We start from the raw sequence: 13,405 nt of genomic DNA on the forward strand, positions 1-13,405 counted from the left end.
GAGAGAGAGAGACAGAGAGAGACAGAGAGAGACAGAGAGAGACAGAGAGACAGAGAGAGAGACAGAGAGACAGACAGAGAGACAGAGGGAGAGAGGGAGAGAGAGAGAGACAGAGAGAGAGACAGAGAGAGAGAGACAGAGAGACAGAGAGAGAGACAGAGGGAGAGAGAGAGACAGAGAGAGAGACAGAGAGAGACAGAGAGAGAGACAGAGAGAGAGACAGAGAGACAGAGAGAGACAGAGAGACAGAGAGAGAGAGACAGAGAGACAGAGAGACAGAGAGAGAGACAGAGAGACAGAGAGAGAGAGGGGTATGTGTGTGTGTGTGTGTGTGCGCGCGCACGCGGCGTGTTTGCCCTCCCAACTTTTCCAGATTTTACCCGTCAGATTCCTGGCAGCCGCGCATGGCGCCTGTGCCGGCCGTCACGTCCCATGCTATCCCCCGGCCGCACGGTGAGAGAAGGACACAGGATGCGCAGGGAGTGTAAAAAAGTGAGGTCGGCGGGGAGAGTGCCAAGTCCCAGCTCCCGGCCTGAGGACGTTCGGGGACTTGGGGGGAGCACACTGCACTGGAGTTCAGAGGCCGGTAGCAGGATTTATTTTTGTTTGTATGAATAAAAAGCAACAGAAGTCTCTGGCTGAGGAGTTGTTCGGGTGAGGGGTTGGTGATTCATACAGATTCTGCCTGGCCCTTGGCCAAGGATGCTGCCCCGGAAGAGAATTGTGGCCCGAAAGAAGCTCTGCCGTGTTGGCTTAGATCAGGTGAAAGCGAGGGGTGGGCAGAGCAGGAAAGGGGACTCGGAGGCCAGGCAAGCTGGAGTGCCCAGTCACTCTTTCCCTTGGCCAGACAATATAGCAAAGGCATTACTCTGCCATGGCAGCAGATAGTAAAGAAAAAGGTAAAGAAAATAGTCCTTTCATCCTGCTCTGGAGAAATGCTCAGTTCTGACCATTCAGTGGCTTCTCGAGGGCACCGAGGCTCTTGTCCTCGTGCACACCTGGAAAAACCCCTCCTCCTGTTTGGGGGCTCAGTTTCTCCTCCTATAAAGTGGGGGGGCTCTTTGATGTGCTGACATTAGCAGAGCCGAGCCAGGCAAGGGAGGGGTCAAGGAGCTGACCGAAGCCTGGGTGGCCAGACCATGCACAAGCTGCCTCGCTTCTACCGTTTTGGCTTCAGGCACGAGGAGGTGCCACCGTTCATCCCGGCCTCCCTCAGGCACAAGCGTCCTGCTAAGGAGCGAAGGCCTTGGAACGGGCGGAGGTTCTGAGAATCGGGCTCTCTCCCTCCGGCCCTGTGGCTCCATGGCAGAGGTCTCTGGGACTTGTAAAGCAAGCCCTTGGTGTACACCATCGCAAATGAGCCTGGACACAAGGGAATACGGCTGTTATCATCTCTACTTTAGAGACCCAGAAACAAGGAAGATTCGCCCGAAGTCATGTAGCTGAGTCTAGGGAGGTGTGGAGAGCCGGCCCTGGAGGCCAGGCTCATCGTAGACCCGAGGCTGGAGCCACTGGCTGACCACTAAGAGCTCCTTCCCCGGGCACTGCCTCTCATCTCGGAGGCCTCGGGGGCCAGACACTGCTCACTGGTTCTTTCAGGGGCTCAGCCTAGCTCCCATTCCAACCCAATGGAAGCCCTTTGAGGCCAGAGAACGCCCCTTTTCCTTGTCTGGTTTCCCTCCTAGCTCCTAGTCCAGGACTGGGCGCACGGCAAGTGGCTTCAATGAGAAAGGGACCCGGCGCAGGGGAAGTCACAGGACTCCTTTCCAGAATCTGAGCAGGCCTGATTTAGCCAGCCTTTTTCTTAAACCCTTATCTTCCACCTTAGAATCAATACTGTGTATTGGCTCCAAGACAGAAGAGCAGTAAGGGCTAGGCAATGGGGGTCAAGTGACTTATCCAGGTCACCCAGCTAGGAAGTGTCTGAGGCCAGATTTGAACCCAGGACTCCCTGTCTCCAGGCCTCAGTTTCCTCATCTGTAAAAGCAGGCACTTTGACGGGGGAGGGGGAATTGGAGAAAAGCACAGACCTGGGAGGGCGGCTCCTCTGGGCTCTGGTCTGTGCTACCCTTTCCTGCTCTGGCGTGAACGTGTTCCCCGGCTGGTAGTGCGCTGGCCCTCCCCGCCAGGCAGGAGCCGGGCCTGGGTGTCTGCCTTCCGCTGTGGGCAAGAACGAGCTGCTCTCGGACAGGTGTAGGGGGGTCCCTCCCCAGTCGGGTGGGAATCAGACCCGGCTATATTTAGGTCCCGACTCCTGGGGCTGCCACAAAAGAGCAACTCCTCGTCCAGAGGCGGCGGGCGGGAAGGGGCCAGGGGAGCGAGGCTATTTTCAGAGCACATGTCATAGCTGGCCGAGGAGTGGGGCTGCTGCTGTAATGCCGACTAAAACAATAGCTATGGTCAGAGGAAGAGCCTGTTATGGTTCAGGTGGGATGTTTGCCACTGCTCAGGAAACCTGACCGCTCCCAGCTGGTGGCAGCACAAATCACCGAGGAGCCTCCTGGAGGCAGGGGGAAGAGTGAGAGCAGCAGTGCCAGGGAGGGGGCGAGGTGCCAAGACTCACCAGGGCACTCTGCTGACCTCTGGGCACCACCCAGGGCTAGAGGGGGCTGTTGGGACAGTTCTTGGAGAGAGAGTAAAAGTGGGTAGAGCAGCCTCAAGGCGCAGAGATGACCAAGGAGACCAGGTCCAGTCCCACAACAAAAATTCCAGGCGGGCAGGGGGTGAAATGCAGTCTTTGGCTGCCTTGAGCACGAAGGGTCTTGGTTCTGCTTCAGCTCCAGCTGCACAGACCCAGGGAACTGCCCACACCCCTACTCTGACCTCCATTCGGCCCCTCTCAACAGCCCCTCGGCAGCTCCGGAAGGAGGGAGGAGCACACTGTGGAGAGAGCCCAGATCTTCCCCTCCTTCTTCCACCCCCGGCAATGGATGAGCTTAGGCCCAGGGGTCCAGGCCCAGAAGTAGGGAAAGGGGGAAGGGCTGCAGCTCCCTTCAAGCATTCTGGAAGGGGGGCAGGGGAGCTTTTTGAACCCCATCTTCACATCCCTTTCCCCAAACATGTGTGGTTCCTGTTTTGTTGCATCTGTAACAGGCCCTGAGAGCTGGGGACTTGACTTACACCTCTCAGTTAACACCCCTTGGAGGCTGGTGGAGTTCAGAGCAGTTTAATTTACGGCCCATCTCCCCAATCTTAATTCATTCGATGCTCCATTCTTCCTTATTGTATTAGGGGAACCCAGGTACCTGCCAACAATAATGGCTCCTCTAACTGGGAGCCTCTCCCCCACTCCCAGGACAATTTATACCTTTTCCTTGGGATTTTTTTTCCTCTAAATTAAACAAAAAGAGGAAAAATAAGAAAAGGTTAACGTGGGTTTGGAGAGACGAAGCCCAGTGGTTCTGGGCAGGGAGCCAAAGGCCCGAGGGTACACACATGTGTGCGTTCTCCCAGAAGGGCCTTCACCGGCCCTGTTTTACAGCCACCTCGGCACAGACTGCAGGGTTCACGCATATGGCCAGACAGATGTGTCTGGCTTACGTTCAAGGCTGGAAAATGAAGAATTATGGAAGTGAAGGGCCCTGGGCATTAAAGGGGGAAGAGGGGGGTGTTGGGGGGAATTTTTCCTCTGCTGAGAAATCCTCCTGTGGCTGTGAGGCCAGAGGAAGGAGGCTGACAGGAGGCAAGGCAGCCAGCAATGGTGCATGTGGGGCCTTCTCTTAAAGGGGCCAGTCAAAGTTGTTTGGGGGGGGGGGGGCGGTCCTCAGCAATCCAGGCTTACTTCTCAGGGCTCTAGAGACCCTGATGGGGCTGTGTCTGAAGAGACTCCCTTGTGGGTTCCAAGACACAAAGAAAGATAGAGGTCCTGTGGAGAATGCCCATTATTTCCTATGCCAAGGAACTGAAAACATTTTCTATCATGACCCAAGATGATGGAAGTGGGAAGAGTCTCTCCAAATTTGAAAGGGGACTTTGAGTAACTTTAGGCAGATCAAGAATTGTGAGAAAGCATGGTTCCTTTTCTTCACTGCGGCTGGACAGGAGAGGGGAAGTAGGCTTAAACTGGAATAGGCATAAGACAGCAGCTGCTCTTAGGACTGAGGGGTGGTATACACACTAGGAACAAGGGATGGAAGGATATGGAAACTCCTGGTTTGAAGGGATTGAAAAGTAGGAACTCTGCCCTTCCTGGGAAGGTCTAAAGCAGGCCTTCTTAGCCTGGGGCCCAAAACTTGTTTTTGATTTAAAAAAAAACATTTTGCCAACTGCCTTTTAATAGTATTGCTTTCCCTTGTGATCCTATGTATTTGATGCATTTAAAAACATGATTCTGAGAAGAGGTTTGCTGTCTGCTAATGGGGACTAGGTCACAAAAAAGGTTTACAGAGAGATTCCTCCAGAACTTCCTTCATATTAAAAGGGAACTTCAGTGACAGAACTTTGCCTGTTGTTATGACATTCTGCTTTTTTCCTTAGAGTGGCAGATCCCCAAAAGATCAACAGGAAGGATGGTATGGTTGGAAGCCCTGGTTTGCTGGGGCCATTAGAAATAGTGTCTAGGTAAAGTCTTCATGGTTTCCCTATGAGCTCCTGACTCTTTCTGCCACAGGCAGTCTTCTTCTGAATAGCCCCAACCAATTCTGTGACTCTTCTAAGTAGTTCCTGCTCACAGACCCATGAATGCTCCCAGCCATCCCAGACACACCTGAATCTTTTCTTGGCGACGTTGCTGTTCGGCTATCTTCCTGGCTAGAGCCATCTTCTTGGCCCGAAGCTCCCTGATGTCATATTCGCCCCCACTGCCTTCAGCCTCAGAATCTTCCTCAAAATCTTCAATGACTACATCCTCCTCCTTCAGGCAGCAGGAGTAACAGCCAGGAAAAGAAAGGCAGGAGAAAAGTTAGTTAGCTCAGAGCCCTCACCTGAGGCCACCCAGCCCAGCCCAGCCTAGCTCTGGCTGCTCAAAATGTTCCCTCAAGAAAGGCCCACAAGGTAAATGTTTGTCTCTGCCCAGGCAGAAGGTGAGCCAGGAGTGGAGGGGCCAGGGAATGAGCTCTAGCACATTCGGAATTACTCCCTTTTGCAAGGCACTGACACACATTCCTCCCAGACAGGCCCTCTCAGATATTCCTAACAGTTCTTGCACAGTATTCACAATCATCCTTCCAAGCATCCTCACATACTCAAAAAATGGGGAAAACGGAACTGCCTAAATGGAAACCTAATCCCAGTTCAATATACCTGACATGAATCCAGCTTGACTGACAGTTGCCCATTTGGCTATGACTTCCCCTGAACCAAGGAGGCGTCTGGAATAGACAGTTCAACCCAGAAGAACCTATCCCTGTCCCTTCTCATGACTAGAGCTTGAGGGGGTAAATGTACTAGTTCTGCCCTTACAGAAATGCTCTAAACTGTAAGACTTCTTTGCTGTTGCCCCAAAGCCAGGGCCAGGGGTATTCAACAGGGAAAACTTGCTGCCAGTCTGACAGAACTCCACCCGGGGTGGGGGGGGGGGCGTCACTTCCCCTACCGCAGCCTCTGCTCTCAAAGGCCACTCTCCGGGTGGTCCCAGATTCTGCTCCTCTTTCTGGCCCTGGTCAGCAGAGAAAATGCAGCTGCCCGATGGAGCCCAGGAAAGCTTCCTTGGAGGGATGGGGTTAGCAGGGGGATATGGGGGGGAGTTGTGAGGGATGGAGGGTGGGGGCCTTACACTCTGCTCCAAGACACTGCTTCCTATGTTTCCCACTAGAGGTTCCAAAATGAGGAGCACCAGGCTGGACTCCTTTGTCTAGAGGCAGGAGTTGGTTAAAGAGAAACCAAGATTCTTTTGTATCTGCTCACTGCCATAATGACTAAGTCGAGTGCCTAGTCCCAGCTAGTTCTTCTGGGCCTGAGTAAGTTTTGATAACCCTTTCCCAGCACACATCCAGACTCTGCTCTGCCATACAGCTGTCCATCACAAGACCAGATTCTGATGAGATTTCTCGGCCTGGATGTGAGGAAGGGAAAGTCACATCTTAAAAGCAGGACCCTGAAAAACTAGAGCCAGAGAGAGGTAGGGAATGTGCATCCCAGTAGCATTTCTGGGGAACTAGATTCTCTTCTGCACACAAATAACAGACACCAAGCACCAGCATCACTTCTCCCAGTGCTGATGCCAATAGTGTGAACAAGACTCAGAGTCAGAGATCTCAGCTGGCAGACTGAGAAGATTCCCAACTGGAGATGTCCTATGGAAGCAGAGATTTGATCTGCCAAGGCTTCTTGTCATCCTATTCTAGGGTTCCTTTCCCTATCCTCAGTTCCTTCCAGAGGATGGGAAGAAGGAAGACTTCATCTAAAAAACCATTTTCTCACTTGCAGAGCTAACATTCAGATGAAGTGAAGCAGGCCACTTGGCCAGTCCAGTGTCCATATAAGCAGCAAACTCCAAGGTCCAAGGTTGTGGTAGGGTTTGGGGAAAGCTGGCCCAGGGTCAAAAGGTGGCTCTAAGCCTCACTTGCTCAGCTCTCCTAGCACATGAGGAAGTGCTAGGTTATGAAATGAAACAGGCTGGGCTATGAAGGGTTTCCCAGGAACCATTCACAGAAGGGAACCCAGAAGGCTCGTGGGAAAGGGAAGAAGTGGGCAGCCTCATGTGGGTCATGACCTTTGTTCTGGTCAATGGGCTTGAGATGGGAAGCGTGGAGAACCTAATCATATGTTGTGACATGAGGGGAGGAAAAGACTGTTGTTAGAAGCTTGCTCAGTGGAGACCCCTGGACTCAAGAATGAGAAGTCTTGGAGCTGAGTGATGATTTGTAATTGAGGACACATCACTTAAGCTCAGAGAGTCTCAGTTTCCTCATCTGTAAAAATGGGACAGCAGATCACAGACCTAGAGCTAGAAGAGACATTTAAAGGTCATAAATTACCAGCTCTTTATTTATAGAAAGGGGAGAGAGAGAGGTCACCAAAGTAGCCAGAGGATGTGACTGGGTCCCTAAAGTAGCCAGGATCTGAGCCAGGATTGGAAATCAGGCCCCTGGACCCGAAACTCAGTCCTCTTAATTGCCTGATGACTTGACTAGCTTTTTGGGAGAAGCAAAGGCTATAATCTGGCTAAGGTGCTTTGTGACAGTCAAAGAGCTATGAGAAATCTAAGTTAGGATTTTCATTGCTTCTCTCTTCGTCTAGAATCACACCAGGCACAAAACATCTCACTTTTAGTGACTATACCCAGCTAGTTGCCCTCAGGACCACATCCACTTGTGATGTCTGCTTTGGGTTAAACAAGCAGATGGTCCAAGGGCCATAGAGACTAGCTTCTTCCTTCATCACAATGACCCCAGCTCCCAACTCTCAGCTGATTCTAGTTGGTTTTACCTCCCCCATTCCTCCCTGACCCAACAGGCACTGGCCACTGCCACCAACCAAATAGCTGTTGGCCAAAGGGTGATCTGGTCCTGACTCTAAGCTCTGCTGGCAATTCCCCAAATTCTGCCAATGCCCCTGAAAGCCTCCTTATATCTGCAACTTTGGAGCATGAGACTCAACCGATGGGCAAGAAGGTCGACATTGGAAAAATCCATAGGAGCAGAGCAGGACTGCCCATGCTCAGGGACACGGAGGGTGGCAAAGGCACAGACTCACAAAGGAGGAACACTGGCAGCAGTGGGAACTTCACACTGACTCAGTGACAAAGACACTCGCAGACACCCCCTCACCCAGAGCCGCACACAGACACACACAGACACACACATAGACACACACACACAGAGACACAGACACACACAGAGACACAGACACACACACATACAGAGACACAGACACACACACATAGACACACACACACAGAGACACAGACACACACACACAGACACAGATACACACACACATACAGAGACACAGACACACACACAGAGACACAGACACACACACACATACAGAGACACAGACAGACAGACACACACCACACACACACACACACACACACACACACACACACACACACACACACACACGAGGCTGGCAGTACCACAGGCTTATGCCAGGGAGCAGGGAAGCTGGCAGTAATGATTTGCATGTACAGAGGCATACAGTATCTGTCTGTCTGTCTGTGTCTCTGTTAGGACCTGGAGTGAAATAAGGGCTACAGGAACAACCAAGGGCAAACAAACAAGAGGAGAATTCCTTAATCACATCAGGATGTTCGGGGAGGGAGGGAGGTGGGGGGAGGGGAAGGAGGGGGGCCAGCAGTGCTCTTCCTGTATGTGTGCTGGAGGCTGGAGTTCAGTTGTGCAGCCCTGAGCTCCATGACTATAAACTTGATCCTCACCCTGAACCCTGACACCCCCCTCACCCCAGCCCCTTTCCTAAGCCTCCAGAGCTGCACATTATTAAACCTTCTTGCTCCTTCCCTCCCTTCCCTTCCACTGCAGTGTTCAAAAGCAGCATCTGGAAGTCGTAGGAGAGATCGAGGCACCAAGCTGGGAGGGGCAGCGGGCACCAGTGCACTCGTGAGAAGATTCACCCACAGACCCAGCTTTGGCTATAAATAGCCCCCCTGGGGGGGGAGGGGGCTGAAACCTCGGGCAGAGGCCGGTCCCCCCGGGAGCTTTTCCCTTGCTTCCCGAGCAAGTACCTGATCTTCCAGTTGTTTTCCCTCTTGGCTTCCCATTTCCTTTCCCATGGTGTCTGGGACGGGCGCCACTGACACATATTTTCCACCCTTGAATGCCAGCAGAGGCTCTTCTTGTCCACAAAGGGCTTCCAGGAAATACTTTAGCACTGTGACCCTCTTGCAGTCGGCTGCAATAACCTACAGGGAAGGAGAGAGAAAGAAAACAGCATTTGCTGAGAAAGAAGATGGTAGGAGGGACTGGTTGTTGGCCAAGGGGCTCAGGAGAAACATATCAAAGTGACTGTGAGTTAAGGGAGCTGCTGGGTTCCTGTGCCCTGAGGACAGGGCTGAGCGAGGGTCCTCAGACTTCCAAAGTAGGCACTCTGAGAAATGGCCATAGTCCTTCTTTTCAGTGAGGAAGCCCTTGGCAAACCATCTTTAGGGGTTCTCCTTGAGTCTTCCAACTTTTAAGAAAATCTCATGTGAGGAAAAGTGAGTGTGTTGGGGAATGAGATGGGGAGGAAAGGAGGAAGGCATGACTAGGAACCCAAGCAGCCATAACCCAATGTGAGGGGGGTGTCTCAATAAAACACCCCTTTCCCTAACAACCCTTGATTCTCTTCTTGATTATAAATCACAGCTAATGCCTCTGGACAAACTCAGGATTCCCAGGAGGCTTCCCAGGCTCAGGTAGGCAGACGTTTGGAAAGGGAAGGCAAGCCAGGTGGTGACTAAAACAGGTTGTGGGGTTCGTCCAAAGTTCTGCTCCTCAAGGAGCTCACACTATCCCTCTCCCACGTGATTATAGCTGAATACAACTTTGGGGAAGGTTGAAATGAAATTCAATATCTCTAGTAATCATCACACTGATGAGACTCTCAGATGGAATTTCCATAGGCAGAACCTGGAATCCTTTTCTGTTATGCCTACACAAACACATACAAACAAAACCTTCAACTCCAAACCTATCTTTTCTTTTTTTGGAGGGGGCCCAGGTATCTCTTCTCTGGCCTTTGATGACCTCACTTTCCTCCTGGCTATCACAGGTGGAATCTTAAGCTCATCAACTGGAAGGTTAAATGTGACATCCCTGAGTAAATGGGCTCCTTTCACTTGGTATGGTCACTTCCTACACTTCCCACACAGCTGCAAAAAGCAGATGTCTGGCCCATCTGTAGAAGGACCCATGCTGGACACCATATCAGTCAGTTGGTCAACTAACATTAAGAGCCTACTACGTGCCAGGCTCTGTGCCACGTGCTGGGTATACATAGAAGGCAAAAAAAAAAAAAAAAGGAAAGAAAGGAAGAAAGAAAGAAAAGAGAAAAGGAAGAGAGGGAAGCCAGGAGGTGGAGATGAGGAAGAAGGATGGGTGCTCAAGAGTCAGGAGATGGGGTGTTAAGGAACATAAGGAGGCCACAGTGTGCCTGGATCACGGAGCATGTGGAGGGCAATGAGATCTAAAAGACTAACTAGAATGGCAGAAACGGACAGGTTGTGAAAGCCAAAGGATTTTATATTTGATCCTGGAGGCCACAGGGAGCCACTACAGGGGTGGGGGTGGGCATGGGTGGAAGGGAAAGAGAGACGGAGGGAGACAGACAGAAAGAGCTGGGTTTTAGGAAGATCCATCTGACAGCCGAATGGAGCAGATTGGAGTAGAAGAGACCTGAGGCGGAGAGACCAAGCAGCAGGTTACTGTAGCAGTCCAGACTAAGGGTAGCTGCACTGTCAGAGGAGAGAAGAGGGGTGTATACAAGAGATATTTCAAAGGCAGAAATGAAAGGACTTAAGTCACTCACTGGATCCCTGGGGCTTGACAGTGAGGCGTGGAGGGTGATGCTGAGGTTGGGAACCTGGATAACTGGGAGGATTCTGGTACCCTGGACAGTAATGGGGAAGAAGTTAGGAAGAAGAGATAATGACTTCAATTTGGAGCATGTTGAATTGAAGATGTTTATAAAGACAGCTAGGCTGAGATGCCTAAAAGGCAGGTGGAGATGTGAGAATAGACGCTGGGAGAGAGGTTAGGGCTAGACAAGTAGATCTGAGTTGTCTGCAGATGTTCACTTGCCACCATGGGAGCTCATGAGCTCCCCAAGTCCAGGCGGAGCAGAGAAGAGGGCCGGGGACAGAGCCTTAGAGGATCCTTGCAGATGAAAGTTTGGAGGAGAAGCTGGGGAGACCAGTGTCATGGAATTAAATAAATTAGGCAGAAATGACCGGTCTTCTCTTGGAGCTCACAATCTGATCCACACAACATGGGATTGAGGCATAAATGAGGTCAAATCAAATATATACATTTAAAAACGAGATAGGTGTAGGGAGTGTTCTGCCAGCTACTCCCCACAGAAGGTGGGCTCCTGGGAGGGCGGGCTCTGCGGTTCGGGTCTGCACATTCCAAGAAGAAAGGCGAGGACTAAGCATTTACATCTCCCGGCAGACTGGAAGCTCCCACAGTCCTTCAGGGCGCGGGAAGAAGGCCCAGGCCGCTTCTTTGGGTCACTTCTACCAATGAATAAATCTCATCCGCTTCTGGTGGTTTGGCACACAGTAGGAGACTAATGCGTGCCTGTGACTGCAGCAGGCGCTGAATGAAGGAGGCTTGGGGGATCGGCCTGGGGGCTGCCAGCACTGTGCCAGGGGCCGGCTCATTCCCTGGGCTACTTTGGAGGGCCGCCCCCGCAGGCGGGCCGCTGGCTGGGTCAGGGGGAAGGAAGTTCTCCGGCCGGGCCAGGTCCCCGGTGGGTCCCGCTGCGTGTCCCCAGGCGTGTGACAAGGGAGGCCAGAAATACAGAAGCTGGGGCTCAGGAGGCACTCTAGAGCGGCTGAAATGAGTAATCTGCTGGCAGCAGCACGCACAGCGGCCTCCCTGCACCCCCGGCCGCTCACTTGCAGAGGAAACTTCTGCGTTTCCCCAAGATTGCCAGTTTCCTCTCTGCGGTCTAATTTTAACCACCTTGTCGTTACAGTGTGTGTCAGCGCCTGACCCCGCCGTGACCTCTGACCTTCTGCCCTGCTCCCACGAGGCCCGGAGCCTCCTGCCATGGGTCAGCCTCCTTCTCGCCCGGGGTGGGGTGGGGGGGCAGACCTTGCAGGCAGGCACTGCCGACCACTGATCTGGGGCTCGGGCTGCATGAGGCTCTCTCCCCTGGGGGGCCGCCCTCTGGGTGATTCCTCCAGGGCAGAGGCATTCCAGGGGCTCGGCCGGCTGGGGGGCTCTGGGGAAAGCACAGAAACTCAGTGGTGTGATCCCAGGAGCTCCCCCGGCTCTCCCCTCGGGGCAGACGGGCCTCAGCACTGGGGTGTCAGCCACACTCCTTGCGCCCCTGCCTTGCAGGGGGATGTTCACAAAGCGCTTCACAAACCTGAAGCTGTTTATGGCACACGGGCGCTCGCTAATTCCTTTCTCTCTGAGCAGATGAGGAAATCAAGGCGGAGAGCCTCGGTGCCTCCGGGGCAGAAATGAGCTACCATCAAGGCCTTCTGCCTGCCTCGTGCTCTCCCGCCAGGACAGTCTGCTGACCCCGGGGGCTTGGGGAGAAGTCCGGCCCGCAAGGCATCAGGGACGCGCGGGAAGGGTTAAAGTGAGCCGGGCTGCTGGCGAGGAAGGAGTCCAGATGAGGCCTCTGACATCATCCCCACAATCGCTCTGTTCATGAGCACATTTTTCCGTCCTATATCAATGAAAAACAGAGAGATGGGCAAGTGGTCTGCACAGCGAAGTCCCAGGCGAGCTCCGGCTCCAGGACACGGAAGCTCAGCAGGGAGGGACTCGCTCCCACAGCTCCGGGAGAGGCCAGCATCTCAGAGATGGGCAGTGAATGGGAGGGACAGAAAAGCATCGGCCAAGTGCTTCCTCACAGTCCTTGCTGGCTACACAGTCAGAGCCATTGCACAGATGGGTATGCTGAGGCTTCCAGAAGGGAAGTGGCCGGTGTCCTTATGAAGTGTCAGGGAGGACAGAGCCGCAGACACCCCCGACTCCACACCTATTCCATCCTAGACATCACGCTGCTATGGGGCTTTTCCCACAAAGCACATACACTTTATGCTAGATTTTCCCATCACTTCATTTACTTTGGGGTTTGGTTCTTTGGCCTGGAGGGTTCTATTTGCTGGAAAACGGACGTCTGGATAAGTAAGAGCATCACCTTAGAATGGGCCAGGCTAAGCCAGGTCCCTCTATGCACACGTGGGGGAGCAGTTGTTTCCTAATGAATTATTAGGCACTTCCTAGGCTGTCAGGCCCAGGGCTAAGTCTCCTCTTGGGATATATGTCTGACTCAGGAGACAGAATATGCAGAGGTGGGTGGGGGGTAATTCTGGGGGAGCAGGAAAGGTCTCTGGAAGAGAAGCTCTATAGGGAGTTGGGGCTTAAAGGAGGAATAGGAGAGGGAAGTGTGACCCTAGGCAAGTCACTTTACTTCTGCTTGCATCAATTATCATAACTATAAAATGGGGATGATAATAAAAGCACTAACTTCCAGGGCTGTGGTGAGGATCTAGTAAGATAATAGAACAGGGTCTAGCACACAGCACATACTATATAAATGCTTCTCCCCATCCCCTTTCTCAGCATAGGCACAAGCCACAGACTGGCAAAACCGGAAGGAGGTCAGTCAGCCGGCCAAAGTTTATTCTGAGGGACAGTGGTGTGGCTCGGAGGCAAGTAGGAAGGCTCAGAAGGCCCAAAAGGAGAGCTTGAGGCTTGTCCTCCATGGAATGAGGGTGGGAAAGAGAGGAGAGAAAATGTACATCAGGAGAACCAGGTGAAAACCTCAAGGAGCTTTTTCAGGG

General features: G+C 52.6%; 1 protein-coding gene across 1 annotated transcript in view; it reads right to left on the reverse strand.

Moving 5' to 3' along the window:
• SMG6 (SMG6 nonsense mediated mRNA decay factor) overlaps nt 1–13,405 on the reverse strand; it is a 191,253-nt gene that overhangs the window by 9,822 nt on the left and 168,026 nt on the right. The window contains exons 17-18 of the mRNA XM_044675604.1: nt 8,627–8,803; nt 4,706–4,852 (exon numbers count right to left, since the gene is read on the reverse strand). Of these exons, the coding sequence (XP_044531539.1) occupies nt 4,706–4,852; nt 8,627–8,803 (324 nt within the window). The remainder of the gene's footprint in view (nt 1–4,705; nt 4,853–8,626; nt 8,804–13,405) is intronic.

The sequence above is a fragment of the Gracilinanus agilis genome, chromosome 4 (genome assembly GCF_016433145.1).
Source record: "Gracilinanus agilis isolate LMUSP501 chromosome 4, AgileGrace, whole genome shotgun sequence".
NCBI classification, from domain to species: Eukaryota; Metazoa; Chordata; class Mammalia; order Didelphimorphia; family Didelphidae; genus Gracilinanus; species Gracilinanus agilis.